At 41.8% G+C, this 19,666-nt stretch overlaps 3 protein-coding genes across 4 annotated transcripts; 1 reads left to right on the top strand and 2 right to left on the bottom strand.

The window, feature by feature from the left end:
* Positions 1-169: 169 nt before the first annotated feature.
* On the bottom strand, positions 170-4,647 carry LOC102706452 (cationic amino acid transporter 9, chloroplastic). Its single transcript, XM_006648837.3, has 8 exons — positions 4,277-4,647; positions 3,497-3,906; positions 2,171-2,347; positions 1,802-2,026; positions 1,528-1,704; positions 1,185-1,421; positions 817-906; positions 170-631 (listed from the first exon to the last, which is right to left on the bottom strand). Exons 1-8 carry the CDS (start codon positions 4,629-4,631, stop codon positions 479-481), a joined length of 1,824 nt encoding a protein of 607 aa, XP_006648900.2. The 5' UTR covers positions 4,632-4,647; the 3' UTR covers positions 170-478.
* A 4,035-nt stretch (positions 4,648-8,682) lies between these two features.
* Positions 8,683-13,213, top strand: LOC102706172 (putative lipase C4A8.10). Its single transcript, XM_040520674.1, has 10 exons — positions 8,683-8,907; positions 9,360-9,427; positions 10,255-10,325; positions 10,412-10,645; positions 11,284-11,447; positions 11,530-11,585; positions 11,680-11,732; positions 11,831-11,945; positions 12,704-12,801; positions 12,963-13,213. The coding sequence occupies exons 1-10, from the start codon at positions 8,777-8,779 to the stop codon at positions 13,032-13,034; spliced, it is 1,062 nt and encodes a 353-aa protein (XP_040376608.1). The 5' UTR covers positions 8,683-8,776; the 3' UTR covers positions 13,035-13,213.
* A 1,088-nt stretch (positions 13,214-14,301) lies between these two features.
* LOC102717590 (deSI-like protein At4g17486) lies at positions 14,302-17,855 on the bottom strand. 2 transcript variants are annotated; one of them, XM_015833343.2, is made up of 4 exons: positions 17,553-17,855; positions 16,639-16,926; positions 16,475-16,555; positions 14,302-14,729 (listed from the first exon to the last, which is right to left on the bottom strand). In XM_015833343.2, exons 1-4 carry the CDS (start codon positions 17,668-17,670, stop codon positions 14,674-14,676), a joined length of 543 nt encoding a protein of 180 aa, XP_015688829.1. In that variant the 5' UTR covers positions 17,671-17,855; the 3' UTR covers positions 14,302-14,673. The 2 variants fall into 2 exon arrangements, with proteins under 2 accessions (XP_015688829.1, XP_006647624.1); XM_006647561.3 differs by lacking the exon at positions 14,302-14,729 and adding an exon at positions 15,702-16,357 and having other exon boundaries at positions 17,553-17,854.
* Positions 17,856-19,666: the final 1,811 nt, after the last annotated feature.

Below are 19,666 nucleotides of genomic sequence, written 5' to 3'. Positions count from 1 at the left end.
TTGAATGTGACGTTTTTAGGACAAAAAATTTGGGAACTAAACAAGGTTAATATCCCTACCAGAAGTAAAGTTCCTACAGGTTTTTTTCATGCAAATTTCATATATTTAAGACGAAGCACTAAACGAAAGAGAATAAAACAGCATAAATCTATCTTCACCCACGAAAATGTAATAAAAAAGTTCATTTCAGCACACAAAAAATTGGCAAAAGCCTTTCGTTCCTTCTTTCTAGATACAGGAGGGGAACTGTGTGTTCTTTTGGCAATCTTTGGTAACTGGTAGTATAATGATATGGTGCCAGCTAAAATTTCTTCACTAAAGACCGCGATTTACAACGTGTACAGTGTGGAAATATGGAGTGCATGGTGACAAGGCTAGGTTCAATATTCCAACTGGGTTAAAAAAAGGCCCCAGGCTGCCTAGATGTATTACATGGATTTTGGGATGAAGTCAGAGGCTTGCAAATTACAGAACTAGCTCAGGGAGCCTCAGAAGGAATTCCATGATAAGCAACGGCCGGGTGTGGGTGATCAGAACATGAAGGAACTGCATGGTACTGACCATAGCCGGCATAGACCCCCACAGCGAGGAGACTAAGGATGACAAATCTATACCAAGCTTCTTCATGGAGCTGCGAGATGTAATATGACCGCCATCAGTTATGACTCGGGATGATTCATCAGTCAACAGAAGCCAAGACATCAGAGAGGATAACAAAGCTTCCATATTTGTTTCAAACAAAAGAAAAAAGAGCTCGCGTATCTGAATCCAAAGAAAGAAAACACAAATATATCTGAGAAGTTGAATCATGCAAACCTGGGCAAAGAGAAGCATGTTGAAGAAAACAGAGACCATTGGAACGATAGGAACTCCAGGACAAGAAAAGCCAGGTGGATCCACATAGACCTGAAAATGCACGCCATGCAAGTTATTGAATAAATAACTGTACAATACCTTGGAACAGTGAATTCAATATGTACAGTTTAGTTGATTAACAAATTCATGCATGATTGCAGTTGCAACCATCAAAACAAAAGAGAGTGATCCATGTAATCACTCAAATAATGACCACAACATTATAGATCATTTGCTCCAGACTATGGAGCACATCTGAGATGAAAATGAAATGAGGTAGGTATGCAATGATCTGCTAATTAGTACTGGCCATTATAAAAGGTACTCACCTGTCGAAACTGGAGAGCAAAACCAGCAACAACAGCTATGAGAAAAGCTATTATTATGAAGGCAGTAGCATAGCTAAACCGATAGCACAGTCCTGCTACGAAACCGCTAAGAGCAATTATGACCAGGCATAGAACACCCTCCTGCCAGATTGACATACTCCCAAGGGAGTGACGACTGGTGGTCTTGTCATTCCATCGGAGTGTGATTACACAAGCTGATACAACCGAATAACCTGTCTGATCACATAAAAAAGGGGAGAAAAAGAAAACAAACAATTATGTGCCATTGCTGAACTATGATATTTCGTGTTGTAATTGCAAATATTAACTGAATTTTCCATACCAGTGTGCCAACTGAGAGAATATGAGAGAGCTCATGCACATTAAAGAGACCAGCCAAAACTGCTGCAACACAACCAACCCAGATCTGAGAGTGCAGAGGAGTATGCCGCGTTGGGTGTACTTTGGCAAATACTGAAGGTAGAAGTCCATCCCTTCCAAGCCCAAGATACAAACGTGACTGAATTCAAAGAAGGCGACATTCAGAAAGTTGATCAATTTGATTAAGGCGAAACAATCAGCCTGATCAATGATAGATAAGAAGTTGGAAGGTATACCTGAACATACAAACCAACAAGAAGTGTTGTAGTAAGACCAGCAACAGCTCCGATGCTGATCAATACAGTAACAAATTTGAGCCCCTTAGCAGCAAAAGCCTCAGCCAGAGGAGCATCTTCACCAAGTAAAGTATACGGCACCATTCCAGTAATCACCAAGCATACAGCAACATATAATAAGACACATGCTAGAAGGCTCCCTAGGATACCTATTGGCAAATCCCTCTGAAGAATTTGAATGAATGAGTAGAAAGAAAAGTTAAAGCGAAAATCCTATTATCATAATCTGTAAATAAAATGGGGAAAACGAAATGTTATCTGCAAACCCCTCAAATGAACACAACAAATATGAGTAGTTACTGAAAACACCTGTGGTTTTTTGGCCTCCTCAGCTGAATTAGCAACTGCATCAAATCCAACATATGCAAAAAAGACCACTGTAGCTCCTGTTACAACAGCTTTGAAACCATTCGGCATAAATGGTGACCAATTTGATACATCCACTTCAAACACACCAGCAAATACGACAACTATAACAATGACTATCTGCATCAAGGAAACAAGAACACCACTTCATTAGTCTAACAAAGTAAAATTAACCTTCAGTGCATGGATTATAAATTACTCATTAGTTCATTTCTTATATTAAATTTCAGAAAACCCCACATTTTAAAGTCAGATCTGTAGAAAACCACAGATGTTATGACTTGTGGCACATAACCGCCTAACCGGTTAACCACAAGTTTTATGGTCTAAGTGTTTCATAAAACCCCACCCTTATTCAAATCTCAACTAATTTTTACATACCTGTAACAATATTATTCAAACTAGTAAAGATTTAAACCAACAACCTTAATCAAGCTGTTACGGCCCAACCTGAGCCAGCCGTGGCCCAAGCAGCACCACTCCTCCTCACGTATGCACGGCAGTGGTGCAGATTGAGTGGCTAGTCCACGATATTGTTTTCCTTAGATATTTTGATTGCTTTCCATAAGTTTACAATTCAGTTATGGTAGGGTTGTGATTGATTTCCATAAGTTCACAATTTAGTTATGGTAGGGCTTTCCATAAGTTTACAATTTAGTTATGGTAGGGTTGTGTACGATGGGGTTTAAATACCTCAAGACTCTTGGGAAATTAATCAAGCAAGGCAATTATCTTTGTCTAGCTTCACGTGCCATATACAGCTCACGCCTTTTTTCCTCACCACGCTCACACGCCGCTGCCTCTCAGCGCCGCCACGGCTCCTCTCCAGCGTTGGGGTTATCGTCCCCGACCTCCGGTCTCTCACCCCTACAACCTACGTAGCCATGGTAGGACTACTGGTCCTATCATAAGCAATCCATCATTAAAAAAATTACATGACGCTATGCTTTAAAAGTTTAAGTGACTGCATGTTCAACTATAGCATGTTTCGTGAAGTTTTATAACCATAATACCTAGGGTTATGTACCATCATGACTTTTGTGCAACTTTGACTGCAAAACATGGGAGTTTCTTGAATTTTACTCTATATTTCCTGAAGGGATGTAAATCATGCAAAAGCTGCCTTGTGCGTGCAGAAATTTCTATATCATAATTCATAGAACGACCAATGATAATGCTATAAGATAAGCCCGCTTAAACACTTCAAAACTGTAAAGTTATGAATCCTGGTACAAGGAAAAACCCATCTTAGCATAAAAGCGGCCTTACCTTCAATGTAGTCATAAAGGTATTTACAGCTGATGATTCTTTGACTCCATAGCAGAGAATTGCAGTTAAGATGATGAGAAGAATTGGAGCTAATATATTTACTGATACAACGCCACCAAAAAACTCTTCCCCATGACCTATCCAAGTAGGAATATGACCCTTCAAGAGCGGAATTAGCTCAAGGAATTGGACAAAATAGCTTGCCAAGCTACGAGCAATGCTTGCCGCCCCAATATGATAATCAAGCATCAATTGAGTGAAAACCAGGAACGCTGTGAGCTCATTAAATGCCGCATACGTGTACAAATATGCTCCCCCAACCACAGCAGGAAATCGAGATGCAAGCTCAGCATAGCAAAGCGCATTGAGCACACATGCAGCTCCAGCAAGAACAAAACTGATTGTAACACCTGTTTAGAGCACCCATGTAAGTTTTAACAGAAATGAACAAACTGCAACGAAACAATTGATTTGATCAACTGTTAATCACTCGCACCCTGATGAACTAAAATAAGGCAGTATGTAAATAGCCACCATGTCAATCTGCTTATAGCAGATTTAGTGATTAACTATTGACTATGAGCAGCATGATCTGCATGGAAATTCCCTAATGCATGGTTGGCTGGCTACACTGGTGAATTCTTGCAATAGATATGTCATTCAGGTTGCCGATTGTCCCACGGACTTGGCACCAACAAGTTGTACTGCAACCGCGGACCAAGTATCACTGCGCTGACTAAACCGAACCGAACGAGGAAGCGAGAAGCGTTTGGGCCTGACCCGGGCCGGCGTCGCGGGCGACGGTTCCGGTGACGACGAAGATCCCGGCGCCGATGGACGCGCCGATCCCGAGGAGCACGAGCTCGAAGACGCCGAGCTGCCGCACGAGGCCCTCGCCGGAGGCGGCGTGGGTCGCGTGGGCGGAGATGGGCTTACGCCGTAGCGCGGCGGCACAGAAGCCGGAGAGGAAGCCACCGGCAGCGGCGGCGGCGGAGGAGGATGGGGGCCTGTGGCTGGCGCCTTCTTCCGCCATGGCGGCTGCGTGGAGCGGGTGGCGCTGGCGCCGTGTCGTCTTGGCCCTCCGCGTTGGCGCCCGCGCCCAGACGGGGAGGAGTGACGTCGGCTCTTGCGTCATGGGGTGGGGTGGTCGGGATCGGGCTTGCGCACAGAAGATCCCCGGGTTCGGGCTGGTAGCCTGGTACGCGTCGTTGCTGGGCTCGCCTTGTATAGCTCTACACTTGAGGCCCGTTAGGCCATTAGTAGCTTTCTCTCTCCGCGGGAGGCCCATTGATAGCATTTCTGTGGGGGCCCATTTGCCAGCTTTTGTGGAAGGCCTATTGTAGCTTTTTTCTGGGATGAGTTGGGCCCCTTCTCAGAGCAAAAATTGGGCCGGTGACCAAAAATGCCACAAGGCCGTCGATGACAGACCAGCGTTCTTCACAAATGTTCTCTCTCTCTCTCTTTTTTCTCAACATTACAGGGCTGGTTGGTTGCCTAAGTTTACCAAGTCAGAAGTTATGCACGTCATAATTAAAGTACGTGTTTAATTCATACCACAACCTACCACAGTTTCTTAGTTCGTTCAATGGTAGTCATGTTTTACCTAACTTGTGACACTCATTTTTTTTTCGCCACACGTTCTATGGCATAATTAGATGTGACGAGCTTAGTCACAAACCAAAAAGCCCTAATACTACCTATCTCCAACAATATAAGATTGATTGAAGTATTTTGAAAAGATTTAAGGTTGAGATACTAGAGAGCGGTAATTGGCTATGGAAAAGTAAGTGAGAAAAATAAATAAATGATGTGTAATTGGTTGAGATAAGTAGATAGATGAAGGCGTCCTTGTAAGGTTAAACAAATTTCAGACTCTAAATGTTATTATAGTTTTGGACGGAAGAAGCATATATAAATGTTGTAAGGTTGCGTTTAGATAGCAAAACAAAAATTTTTGCTAGTCTCATCGGACGTTTAACTGATGTCGGAAGAGATTTTTAAACATGAATAAAAAACAAATTTCATGGCTCGCCTAGAAACTGTGAGACGAATTTTTTGAGCCTAATTAATCCGTCATTTGCGTATGTGGGTTACTGCAGTACTTATGGCTAATCATAGACTAATTAGGCATAAAAGTTTCGTCTCACGATTTCTCACATAACTGTGCAATTAGTTTTTCATTTCATCTATGTTTAATGCTCTATTTAGGTCTCTAAAGATTTGATACGATGTTTTAGAGAGAAAATTTTTAGGAACTAAGGAGGTGTTTAGATTGAGAAAATTTTTACGAGAAGTGTCAGTCAAATGTTTGACCGGATGTCGGAAAGGGTTTTTGGACATGAATAAAAAACGAATTTCACGGCTAGCCCAGAAACCGTGAGACGAATCTTTTGAGCCTAATTAATCCATCATTAGCACATGTTGGTTACTATAGTACTTATGGCTAATCATGGAATAATTAGGCTCAAGAGATTCGTCTTAAGATTTCTTCCAGAACTGTGTAATGTGTAATTAGTTTTTTAGTTCATCTATGTTTAATGCTTTATTTAGATGTCAAAAATTTGATGGGATATTTTTTTAAAAAAAATTGAGAACTAAACAAGACCTAAACATGCCCTAAGCGTGTAACCCTGGCAGAAGGCCACATCAGTTTTGTCAGGCAAAATCGTCAAAAATAATCTTCTTCTTTCTTCTTTTTTGGCTCGGAAGTCTCACAGACTTTGCCACAAGTCCAAAAGACAACACGCGACTTCCTCTCCTCACAGTTCGACCGAATGGTGTAGCGCACTACCAGCGGCAAAAGCTAGCAGCAAGCAGAGCGACGACCATCGTTTGGCACCCCGATCGATCGAGAGCTAGCCGGTGGTCGGTTTTCAGGTGTTTCAACGCTTCCCGCCGCCGCTGACGCTGACGCCGACGCCGGCGAAAAATAATTAGACACCGAGCCGCGGTTGGCTGGCCGTTGGCAAACCGCTCTAGATTCTAAAAATCAAGCAGCAGAGCGTATACGGATTCGTGAAATCGTGGACATGGCGAAGGACGGACAGCTCACAGCTGCAGTAGTTAGTTTGGCGCCGGGTTTGGGATACCATCCACTACGTACAGAAGCTGGCCAATGATTGGCTTAAGGCGTATCGGATTGGGATTCTCTAGCGTTACTTTGTTTTTAAACGTAGCGGCTGACATGTTAGTTACTAAATTAGAGGAGATTATGTCAGAGCAGCATTCTTCGTACCCACATGCCTTGCCGTTGACGCGGAAGCTAGGAACGGATAAGACACAGGAAGCGAGACCAGAAGATTCAAGAACCCAGCTTGCAGACCATGAGCATGCGACGAAACGGACCCAATCAACGAAAGGATTGGATTATTAGGCAAACACTGGCGTCGATGCCATGCCAATGTTTCTGTTGCCACCCGTAACCTGCCAGGCTGCAAGGACATACGTATATATATCGATGCCCTGACGATGATCCAGCCATGGTGATCAAGTTAAGCAATTGATTCGGATTTCGGAGTATTTAGAGCTAATTTCAGTTGGCATCCGGCTGGGATAGAGGTGATCGGGGGCGGTGACGAGGATGCCAGCGCTGGAGCTGTGGTCGAAAGGTCCCAAACGGCCAACCGAATGGGGACACACCTACGGACCACTAACGTGGCGCCGCGGCCTCGCGATTCTTATCGTCTTCATCGGTCGCTGTCCCCATTTAATCTCTCGTCATCTCGACTTTATCGCGATCGCATCGCCTCTGTCACACGGTCACACATGCAAATTCTTGTGTTAATTAATTAAGATGCATGTGTCCTGTGTGTATGGGCAGTTATAATCTGTACTTTATTTAAAAAGAAACAGTCCGGCTGGGTACCTGTAATGGTCATTTCATTTGCATTACTCGGTAATGAAACGGCAGTTTCGAATCATGGGCCTCATTTTTTTTTGGCTTTTGAATGAAAAATATCAAAAGATGTATATGCAAATAAAAAATAATTTACGAATAAAATTTTTATATATGTGTTCTTAAGTATCTAAATTAAATTTTAAAGTAAATTAAATTAACTGTAATTTTAAAATTAAAAATTTAATTTTGTTTATAAGTACAAACGAATAAACAAGGCTGCATGATTAGTTCGGGTGGAGATGCTCCCAGGCATACGCATGCACACGGACGACATGGAAGTTAAATTATATAGGACGCTGAGGATTCTAGTGACGAGGAGCTAGCTCACTAATTCCAGTATTCCATGGTCGCATTCGAGGATTAGTGCACGCAATTATGTCGTCTTAGCTCGCACACTATATTTGCGTGCACTGAACAAGCGTGGTTGCGATATTAATCGGGCGAATCATATCATCCTCTATAGCTGTCAACCATCAACTCCTTGCAATGCCTTCCACACAACACTAGCTTTTAGTTAATTTGTAGTTTACGGTTCATTAAGCTCTGATAATTTTAATTCCATTCCCCCTTCTTTTTTGCGTCAAGTAGTAAAATTTAACCCAAGAAGTTACTATTATATTGTTTTACAAACTATGTTAAGTCTCCACAGGAAACCATAGAGTTAAGATACACAATAGTAATACAGAGAAGCGTTTTAACCATCGATGTCACTTGTCAGTACTCCATGAAACATGGATTTCTCTGTCAGTTGTCGCTTTAAGTTAATTTATGGTCGAGCTTGCCTGGTACGACCAAGAAACCGCCTAATAACGGGTCATTTAGTTGTGGTTCATGCTTCCACACACTACCAGTTAGAGACAAGTTCGTCTTTTCATATAGTCCACGATCTATATAATAGTTATTAATAAACAGAAGAAAATTTGAAACCAACGTGTATATAATTCATGGTGGTTTTAACTTTTAACTGATGAAAGGGTCACACTAATTTTTCTTATAAGATACCTAGGTGAAAATTCTACTTCACCAAACAATGCAAACGTTTCCTTTTACCCACCTTGTTCGAGTTTCCAGGCCGAAACAGTTGCCCACTTGCAGGACCTCCAACTCACTGACGTGTGGACCCCACGGTCCCATGCCCCACCTGTCAGCCTCCAACGGACAAATCCCCTCGCGGCCGTTTCCGCTCGTCGTCTCCGCCTCCGCGAGGGACTCGAGCTTTCCTCGCCTCCCCGCTATAAGACGCGCCTCCCCCCCACCCCACCTCTCGCCTTCTCGGCTTCTCCTCTCCGCTTCCCGGCCTCCCCTTCCCCCCTTGGCGCGCGCGCGCGCTCGCGTGCAGTGGTGGCCGCCTCGTGTGTGGGGGGCGCCTGGCGCGGGGGTGCATGGGTGACCTGGGAGGAGGGGCCTGGCGCGAGGCGGACGCGGAGGAGGAGGCGGAGGCGGCGCCGGCGCCGGACGGTGGGCGCGTCGGGCCCGACCACCTGGTGGTCATGGTGCACGGGATCGTCGGGAGGTACGGGATGCTGAGCTCGTGTGGCGGGACTCGTCTGCGTGATCCCGTTTCTGGTTTTGATTTCGCAATTTTTGGCTGCTTAGTTGCTTCCGCTCGGGGACGCTCTCTGAATCCAGTACTTTCTGGTTTACTTTTTCTGGTTTACTCTCTGGTTGGCTCGGTCGCTCTCTGAGTTCAGTATTTCCTGAATTCTCGTCAGCAAGGCATCGCTACGCACTTGGTTTATGCTCGTAACAGGCTGAAGTTGAGCGATATCCCTTGTACGCTTGGCATACTTACATAGTGGGTAGGTTCGCGTCTCCGATCAAGCACGCAAAATTAGATCCATGCCAATCGCTTGAGCATCGAGAGCATATTTAACTATTCCAACCGTTGCCAACTGTTTTTGTTTTCCTGTATATCGGTTCGATTGTCTGTTCCATGTATTAATCTCTCTCCATTCATCTGTGCAGTGCAGCGGATTGGAAGTTTGGGGCTGAGCAATTTGAAAAGCTGCTGTCAGACAAAGTTGTAGTTCACTGTAAGCTCTCCCTATTCGTGAGTATGTTTTATCATTTCTGAATGGGGTACGCTGATCAATTATACTACCACTTTTCCATATATACTTCAGTAAGACTATTTTATCTTATCAAGAAAGCAATACCTGTTACACATAGTACGATGGGAATGTGTGCCCAATGGCCATCTCTTATTGTTGCCATAATTTTTGTTTTTCTATTTTGGTGATCATCTGCTATTGATACTGAAACAGAGAAGAACGAAACTTTACCTCATCTTCCATGTTTTTTGGAATATTCTCTCCCTATAGATTTTTTTGAGGGGTAAGGTGTTGCCTTCCAAGTGCATTCTTAATATAAATATGGGTACCATTAGCTGAGCAAATGCTCAGCAGACTACTTGTAAGACTACAAGAGGAACACACGCCCATCTATGCGATTACAACAGACATTAAGCCTTGCGGATCACCCAGACAATATCCTCTCTTGTTCAGTTCAAACAACCATTGAAGATCCTAACATTGCACTCTTTCCAAATCATTCATTGCAACAGGATCACCAAGTTGTGTTGCACATGTAGAATTATGTACCTACCTGAGCAACAGTTAAAAACTTATGATTCATCAAGGGATTATTGCAGATCAGTGTGCTGCTTTTCATATGTGAATCACAAATTGAAATAGGAATTTGGTTACCGTAGTCAATGCACAGTTATATGTGTATTTGTGTTTGCATTTCTGCATTAGAGGTTGGAATCATATAGCACATTTTCCAAATACAGATGTATGGATGTTTTCCTGCTTTTAACCATTTCATTATGGTTACCTTCAGTGATATATTAATTTTGTAGGTAGCAATCGCAACATGTACAAGCTAACTTTGGATGGCATTGATGTGATGGGTGAGCGTTTGGCACAGGAGGTCAGTGCTTTCATTGTGCACATTCCTTATTTGCTGAGTATGTATGTCCTTTTTCCCTAAATTGATGACGAGATTTAACAAGGTAGATTATTGAAGAAACCAACAAAAGACCACAGATCAAAAGGATCTCTTTTGTTGCACATTCAGTCGGAGGATTGGTTGCAAGATATGCTATTGGAAGACTCTATAGACCACCTAAACAAACATCCCAAATTTCTCCAAATCTGAACAACACTAATAGGGGCACTATACATGGGCTTGAAGCAGTGAACTTCATAACTGTTGCATCACCGCATCTTGGTTCTAGAGGAAACAGACAGGTACTGTTTAAACATTGTCTTACTGTACTTATTTCAAGAATTGACGAATCATATAAAACTTTCTAGGCTGAAAGATAATACAATAGCTTATCATGAATTCCTATACTTGCTCAAACATTCATGCTTTAGGCTCCAGCACTTGTACATTTTCTTTAAACTAGCATATTGCCCATGCATTGCAACGGGGTTTTATTAAAGGAATTATGGTTAACGTGCTGTCATTATTTTCTGCATATATCATCTCTTGATTGCTGCATTTATTTGTTACTGATACGTGGGCTATTGATTATAGAGTCCTTTTTCCTCCCAAAAAGTAGAGAGATAGTGAGGTGGTTGACATGTAGGTCCCATAGTCATTTTCCATTAAAAAAATAGTGGGTTATTGGTGGGGTAGGTGGGTGGCAGATTTACCATTGACCACCACCACTACTTTTTGTAGGAGTATAGATTAACCAAACATGTGCTAGTCTGTACTCAGTAATGTTGCTAAGGTTTCTTTCATCAATATTGTGATGCCAAGATCAATCATGCTATCAACAGAGAAACCTCTTTTTCTAAATATACTTAAGGGACACTTTGGTTAATTTTAGGTTCAGGTCGAAACATCATTTTTATTTGTTTTGAAATTTGATATGCAGGTCCCTTTCCTTTTCGGATTTACTGTGATAGAAACTTTTGCCAGCTACATCATTCATTTGATATTCGGAAAAACTGGGAAGCACCTGTTTCTCACAGACAATGATGATGGGAAGCCTCCATTGTTGCTACGCATGGTGGATGATTGGGGGGACGCACAGTTCATGTATGTTTTCCCCGACCAATTGGATCTATATTCTTGGATCATGATTACTCTGACTGTTAAGCTTATTGTCTTCTGGTTTTAGGTCTGCTTTGCAAGTATTCAAACGAAGAGTTGCATACTCCAATGTTGGTCATGATCGTATCCTTTTCTTTTACTACTAATAAAAGACTAAATATATATTCAGTACTAAATATTGTTTAAAATATCATTCCATAACTGGATGTTGACTAAGATATTGTTGGGTGGAGAACATCATCCATTAGGCGAAATTCAGAGCTACCAAAGGTTTACCCCGATGTCTTCTTTTTTTGGTGACTTTGTTAGTTTGGCTTGTATACTGAACCTTGAATTTTCTTTTGTTAATGTGAACCTTGCTATTTCAGTGGACTGATTCAGCAAGCAAGATTTACCCACATATTGTATATGAAGAACTATCCAAAGCTGAAACCCTGAATCTCTGTACTGATGTTGCCGATATGGACAGTTGCATGCTAGAAGGTTTGTATTATGGCTTTGATTTTTGATGGATCAGTCATGATTATATTTAAAATTGCTAAATTTGTCCTTCTGAATGGAAATATTTGTTATGCCAAATTGCAATAGCAGTATTTTTGATAAATATGCAGTGCTGCAGGTATAAACTCTTTTCACTGTTTTATGTATGCTACCAAAATATGATTTATATTTTCCAAATTTGATTGTTTGTTGTTTTTACCTGTTGAAACAAAAGAGATTTGCCGAATGCTACTTATTATGCATGTTTGTATGACATACGATGACATCTTTATTTAGTTATGTTCTTTGGAAAATAGAAACAAGCTATTTCTTCTAAGTTTGCTAAGGCTCTTGGGATATCCAGGACATGGAGCGTGCCATGTCCCATACATGGCCCCCCCTGACTACAAAATGCACATGCTTGCTATTCTTGTGACTTAATAATATTTGTGTAACAAAGTCCATATATATGGTTACAAATGAGACCATGCACAACGACAGTACTCTGATTAGGTCTGTCTGTTTACTAACATGGGTATGGTGTTCCAAAAGTTGAATGTTATGGTTGGACTATCCTTGTTTTCCGGGGTGCTTTCAGTCTTTTATGTGAATTGAAACAATACCATTACAATAGTTTCCTGTCCAAGAGATCATAAATCTCCAGCCATATTATGACCTGATCTCCCCTTATTTCCTATGCCATGTGTTATGTCCTCATAACGGAAGTGTGCATGTGAGCTAACTTCTACTGAAATTTCCAGAACGGCTTTTAAGAGGTCTGAAGCGTGTGTCGTGGGAAAAGGTGGATGTAAGCTTCCACAACAGCAAAGTAAGATCTGCAGCACATAGTGTGATTCAGGTATCTATCTCTTTGGCTGTCGAAGCCTTATTGTTTTATATGCTGTGTACAAACGTAGTTCGGCACTATTTGCTTATAGTTTTCTTTCAACTTTGCAGCCAGTTTCTGTTTGTTGACTTAGTGCTGAGACTAAACCATGCTAATGAATGAAATTTGGACAGGTCAAAGATCCCGTTATGCATGGCGAGGGTGCCGATGTCATAAACCATATGATCGACCATTTCGTCCTATAGCAAAACAGCTCGGATCTCTAGAAACAAGCTTGAGCCAGGACACGTCAGTTGCTAACCGCTGATTTACCGAGCCTGGTGAGCAAGTTTATCGCAAAACCCAGGTTTCAATTGTCTGTTAAACGGCGCTAGAAAAAGAGAAACTTGTAGATACAGAGGAGAAAGACCAAAAAAAAAAAAAACACTTGCTGAATGTCTCGTCGTTCACTATGTACTGTGATAATATATGTTGTACGTTGTTAACTGTAATGGCTGGTATGTCTTGTAAATGCCCATAACTAATTTATTTAAATCTGAGTGTTGACGTGGCCTGCATTGGTTCCAGAAAACTTGGTATGATGCTCCTTACATGTCTATGCATATGCGTTTTGTGAAGTCTGCCGGTTTATACTAGGAATTTAGCTCACGATAGACTCTGGTCGACCGGAGCTGTTGGTCCTTAGCATTTGATAGGCTTAATTTGGTGGGCCGAAACTTCTGGTCCTTAGTGCACGATAGATCGGAACTTAAGCACACAACAGACTCTAGTGGACTACACTTCTAATCCTTTACTGGGACTTTCGGAGGCAGAGTACACAACAAACCCAACCAAAGTGAGTGTATGCCACTCTTTTAAAAAGATGACCTTTGAGCACATGAGGATTTCTGATTCACTGTTTGTAGCCACTCTTTTAGTAACATGACTCCCCTTGATTTATTTTTATTTTCTAAATATTTTTACTAAATAATTTTATTACTAAATCTTGGAGAAAAATATTTTAACTACATGAACCTTTTGCCCACGTCAATGTTGGTGGTGTGGCAAAACAATACTGTCACACGGAGGTTTTGGCATCAACGTCGGTAGCGTGGCAACATTGTCTTGCCACGCCACTGACAATAGCGTGGCAAGCCTGTCACGCCAACCAGTTCGCGTGACAGGGTTGTCTTGCCATGTTATCAACATTGGCGTGGCCAAAAGGTTTATATGGTAAAAATATTTTTCTCTAAGGTTTAGTAATAAAAATATTTATTAAAATGGTTTAAAAAATAAAAAATCACTCTCCTAGGACTCGATGTCAAATGTTAAAGAAAATTTAAACAAGCTTCAGACCTTTCGTCGTCTTTCTTTGATTTGTTCTTCGAGCAAGTTCAATAATCAATAGTATAGCCAATTACTAGCTCCAATTTATTTATAGTCAATCTAATAGCCAATTCATATAATAGTTACCTACAAAACATCAATACATGGTCTCACATGTCATACACAGATTTTATCTTGGAGCCCGTGTGCAGTTAGCTATAAATTAATAACTCACCTCCCTTCTTTCTCTCCTCTTATCTTTTTAAAATATGTTTATTGCTGGCGTGTAGCCTGCTTAACTTGTGTCATAGACTCATACCTATACACCTGGAATTAATTTATGCACCCTGGAATTAATTTATGCACTTATCTCACAGATATCGTTAGTCCCTTAACCGTTTTTGTTATTAATCAACCAAACCCCACTTAGAGGGTTTGATGTACTTTCAGTTCTCCTTCTGTCTAACCAATGTTAGGCGGAATGTTGTAGGCTAAATAACGATGCTAAAAGAGGTCTAGTGCGTCAAATTGTTGAGGATTCTAGCTTTTATGTACTTTTCTCCCTCTTCCTCATGCTCTTCAGCCTGGCGATGGATGTGCAAAGCAGTAAGCACTCCAGGGTGTCATCTTTTCACCTTTCAAATAAAAAAAAGACAAACGATATATTTATAAATAAAAAATAATTTATAAATATAATTTTTATATACGTATTCATAATAATCTAAAAGCCAAGCTGAAAAATAAACTACGATAAAAAAACTCAAAATCAACTTAAAATTTAAGGTTAAAAATTTAAATTTTGTTTTATAAGCGCATACAAAAGCTAAAAGATAGGGGTGCTGTTCACCACGGCCAGGGATGATGCATTGTGACTGAGGAGGTGCTGCCAGGACTGCTCCATATCTTCTCAAAGAGGCAAGCCCATCATTTCGCTTCTACTAATTTTTAACTTTAAATTTAGATTTAGAGTTAATATTAGGATATTTTTATCGTAGTTTATTTTAAACTTTTACTAGATCGTTAAGAATACATATGTGAAAGTTTTATTCACAGAAAATTTTTCAGTTGCAAAGATATCATTTGACTTTTCAAAAAACGCCAAATGATTAGGAAATCCTCTGCTCCGATCGAACAAGTGCCGTTGTGTCTAAGGCCCCGTTTAGTTCCCAAAAATTTTTAACCAAAAACATCACATCAAATCTTTGGACACATAAATAGAGTATTAAACATAGATAAATCAAAAAACTAATTACACAGTTATGTGAGAAATCGTGAGATAAATCTTTTGAGCCTAATTAGTACATGATTAGCCATAAGTGCTATAGTAACCCACGTGCGCTAATGATGGATTAATTAGGCTTAAAAGATTCGTCTCGCGGTTTACATGCCAGCTGTGAAATTTATTTTTTCATTCTTGTCCAAAAACCCCTTCCGACGTCCAGTTAAATATCTGATATGACACGCAAAAATTTTCATTTCACTAAACACTCCCTAAGCATCTTCTCTGCGCAGTTAAACCCGGCAAGGAAGAGCTGCAAACTTTGTAATTTTTATGCAGGGGTTTTTGCCTCTTGTACTGTTCTCTCTGTTTAATTTATAAATTCAACTGCTGGGCCCATAGCCTGGTAGTATTTCACTCAAAAAAAGGAAGAGCTGCAACCAGAAGGTGGAGGGTTGGAAACCGAAGATGCTCCAACCAGAAGGCAGAAGGGTCCTAACCTAATCAACTCAGTACAAGCTTTACGAAGGCTCATCAAGCAATTTTTTGTTTTTTCTCTTACAAAGGCTAACATGATATAGAACCCATATTATGATTCTTATTCCAGCTCTGCCATGACATACAGACTAATGTCATGCAATTGCCACCGAAGTAGCACGGATGACAACAATCTTCAGGACGATACAACAGTCTCACTCTACAAATAGTGAAACAGCAGGATGCTGGAAAGAAGGCCAATTCCTATCTGTATACAGTGTACCTACTTGGACAGCAAACTCTGAAAAAGAAATCAGTATCGCCAATGGAAGCTCTGCTCAACGGTGTTGTCCTATGAAGCCACCTAGGAACACTTCAGCATCCCAAGTGCAGCAGTTGCAGTCACAATATAGCATGTTTTGTAAAAACACGAAAAGACTCAAAGAAGATCTTTGGCTAGCTTTGGTGGTACATCTACAGAATGCAGGTCATTAGATGGTGCTGGCAGCAAGTGCTTGTCCTCCTCATCGCTGTCACTAATTGTGGATATTGAATCCAAATCATCGTCTGGATCATATTTTGAAAGAAAACTAATCAATCAAGCAACAAACAGTACAACACATGTGGCAATGGTTTCTTTTCTGGAAGGAATCAGCAGAGAAGAAAAATCAGGAAGATACTGACCAGTTATCGCACGAAGAGTTGGGACACGCCCAACAGGAGAAACTTGGACACTTTCTGGTAGAAGACAGTCAAAAAATGAACCTAGAGATTCAAGAAAAAAAAATCATTTGCATATGATTTTCACCAATTCATCAGGAAGGAAAAAACATGCTAGCGATACCAACCTACTCTTGCTAGCCGATTCACCCAGCCAGGTATGGGTTTTCCAGTCAAGTTTTTACATACATCATCAGTGAAGTGGTTGCAGTTCTTTGAAATCAAATGATATGAGTTGCCATGATATTTCCCTGCAAGCTTTTCAATGAATGAGCGGAACTCTTCCTGAGACATGTCGGTAGTGCCTAGCCACAGTGACTTTCTATAGACAAAGCCAGGGCAACTTTTCGATTCCACCTCAAAAACACCACTTGATGGGAAATCATGGGCTCCAAATCCATATTCCATGCCATGAACTGCTCATTTGAGACAAAAATGCTAAACAATTTTAGTTCAAACTTATGTACATTTCGTAGTTACTAAACATAAACCATGGAATTCAGATAGTAGTGAAATAGGGTCAATAAAAGAAATTTTCAAATAGACCGGAGTGCTTGATTCAGCCGGATGGTAGAGATAGCGCTATGACTCCTTATGTTCAGTGATCTTATGGAATTGCTAGGCAGAATGGCAAACCACCGTTGTTTTAGTACTTTTTCTCTGGAATCCCGAGAATAGCGATAGTTTCCTTCGCAAAATATCATGTACAAAAATTAATCACACCGTCCCACGACGAAAAATTGTCTCAGTTTTCCTCTTTCCCCATTATTACTGTACGTGGATCATACAGGGAAAAATGGATTCACTCTCCTACCACTCCTACCAATCTACAATTAATTGAAGTGATCATCCATCCCAAAGTAGCCACAAGAACATCTTTTTCGTAATAAAGCATCATAATAATCGATAATTTTGTTCCGAAAAGTAACAAGTATTGTTTTTTTTTTACCCATATGGCATGTCAGCCAATAATACACGACGAGGAATTGGCCCAATCAGCCGCGAGAAGAGGGAAACGGATAAGGAACGCATGCAATCGAACCTTCGATTCCCGAGTGGAAGACGCCGAAGCCGAGCCAGTAGAGGTAATCGTTGGCGGGCGTCAGGTCGTAGACGTTGAGCAGCACCGGAGTCACCGTGCCTTCTCTCCCGGCGTCCATCTCCTCCCCGCCGGCGGCGAAGCCCGCGAGCCTCCCTACAGATCTCGCAGCCGCCCGCCCACCATCAATTGGCAGGGCTAGGGCGTGGATCCATGCGGCGGACGAGGCGTCCAGACGAGGCGGCCACCTTTCCCCCCACGATTTTTTTCTTTCTTTTCCTCTTTTGCTTTGAAATTAAGGAATAATAATAATAAGCGGATTTTCTTTTCACCATGTGTTGCTATGTTTACTCGCTGTTTATTTTCTTTTGTCTACGTTTGTGGGCCTTCGTGATCCATTTGAGGCCCAACCAAATGTTCCGCACGTGGCGGACAGCCTCGCCGAAATTTACATTATTAAGTATTTATAAAAAAACACTTGTTTCAAAACTTATTTAAAAAATAAGTTGTTTTGCTCTGCCATGCCACACCTAAAGACACGGGATCCATCATCCCCGTGCTAGGGCTCGACATGTACCTTGTATGGCCTATTCAGGAGTACAGAGACAAGGGATCTCTACACTGTTAGGATGGGGCAGAGCAAATAGTCTATTTTTAAAATTATTTTTTCAATTAGTTCTTTTCGTAATTTGTTCTTGAAAGAACCAAATAATAGAAAAAGCTCACAAGAGGTCTCTAAATTTAAAGACGAGTTTGCTTTTCGTCCCTTAGTCAAAAATATACACCCCTAAATTCACCAAATCTGTTCACAAAAGGTCCGTCGATAGTATTCTCGATAGTATTGACCCACTTTTTTGACCAGCTTTATCGACGTAGTACCCAGTAGATCCTACATGTCATTTTTTTTATTTTTTACTCTCTCCTCTCCCTTCATCTGCCATCTCTCTCTTCTTCCTATCTCCCATGTTTCTCCAGAGCGCTACCAGCGGGGGCGGGGGCGAGCGGCGTGCAGCGGTTGCGCGGGTGAGCGCGTGCAGCGGTGGCGCGTGCCCGAGTGAGTGGCGGTCGGAGCACAGCGGTGGTGAGCGCATGCAACGTGCAGCGGTGGCGAGTGCGTGCAGCTAGTGGTGGCGAGCGGCCTGCTGACGTGATTAAATTTTTTTGTCGATTTTTGTATGATGTGAATAGCTTGTCTTATATGCTGATGTGATTTCAGGGCTATGTTTGATCTTACCTTTCTGAATTCCGGAAGGTCGTGGTAGTACTGGAAATTGGCGATCCTCTTGAACTGCGAGGCGCCCGCCTGTGTGCAGATGGATGCCTCGGGGTGGTTCTTGCTCCATTCCTCGATCACGTCCAGAGAAAGCTGTGACATTTACAGAGCAACAAAATCAGACGAGCACTTAATCGAGAACGATGCTTGATTTTGTGACGAAAAATTATCATGTGTCTAACTAGCTACCTGGTTCTCGGCGAGACCCATCTGGATGACACCGCCACGGTTGTGCCGCGGGTCGAACGGGTTCATGTCGTAGGCCTTCCATCCGTCGAAGTACGATGAGTTCTCGCCGTGGCCATTGCTGGTGGCCTTCATCGAGAGAAGGTGACTGCCCTGGTACGCCATTTAATTTGGTTCTGGATTCCAACGATAGATCAGAAGCTCGGACCCTGACGACTAGACCGGAAAGGAGAAGGTGGCCTGCTGCCTTCGCTGCACGCCGCTCGCCCCCACCCTCGCCGGAAGCGCTCTTGAGAAATAGGGAAGAGGGGAAGAAGAGAGACAGAGGGGGAGAGGAAGGGAGACGAGAGACTTAAAAAATAAAAAAACCATGACATATGAGATTCATCAGACGTCACGTCAGTAAAACCGGTTAAAAAATAAGTCAATATTTTTAAGAGATCTTTTGTGAATGGATTCTGTGAGTTTATAGGCGTATATTTAGCTAAAGGACGAAAAACGAATCCGCCTTCCGGTTTTGGGATCTCTCGTGGACTTTCTTCATGCAAAAATCAGAAATTTACGCTGAGCCCATCATACCGTTCCGGCCCAAATATTTTATGCCGCCTCGGCCCGTAATGCCGTTCACGGCAAGGAAGGAGAGGGGGGTGTGTAGCCG

The sequence above is a fragment of the Oryza brachyantha genome, chromosome 2, assembly GCF_000231095.2.
Source record: "Oryza brachyantha chromosome 2, ObraRS2, whole genome shotgun sequence".
NCBI lineage: Eukaryota > Viridiplantae > Streptophyta > Magnoliopsida > Poales > Poaceae > Oryza > Oryza brachyantha.
This window is presented reverse-complemented; position numbering and strand designations above follow the sequence as displayed.

Bases quoted from the DNA above. Each gene is read 5' to 3' on its own strand.
- LOC102717590 (XM_006647561.3), bottom strand. From the start codon at position 17,670: ATGGACGCCGGGAGAGAAGGCACGGTGACTCCGGTGCTGCTCAACGTC. The intron at 16,927-17,552 runs GTTCGATTGCAT...TCAAATGAGCAG, and splicing joins CTTCCACTCGGGAATCGAAG to TTCATGGCATGGAATATGGA. The intron at 16,556-16,638 runs GTTGGTATCGCT...TTGAATCTCTAG, and splicing joins GAATCGGCTAGCAAGAGTAG to GTTCATTTTTTGACTGTCTT.
- LOC102706452 (XM_006648837.3), bottom strand. From the start codon at position 4,631: ATGACGCAAGAGCCGACGTCACTCCTCCCCGTCTGGGCGCGGGCGCCA. The intron at 2,027-2,170 runs GTGTTTTCAGTA...CAAATTCTTCAG, and splicing joins AGGAGGCCAAAAAACCACAG to AGGGATTTGCCAATAGGTAT. The intron at 907-1,184 runs GTGAGTACCTTT...GTGCATTTTCAG, and splicing joins TTGCTCTCCAGTTTCGACAG to GTCTATGTGGATCCACCTGG.
- LOC102706172 (XM_040520674.1), top strand. From the start codon at position 8,777: ATGGGTGACCTGGGAGGAGGGGCCTGGCGCGAGGCGGACGCGGAGGAG. The intron at 8,908-9,359 runs GTACGGGATGCT...TCATCTGTGCAG, and splicing joins GTGCACGGGATCGTCGGGAG to TGCAGCGGATTGGAAGTTTG. The intron at 11,586-11,679 runs GTATCCTTTTCT...ATGTTGACTAAG, and splicing joins CTCCAATGTTGGTCATGATC to ATATTGTTGGGTGGAGAACA.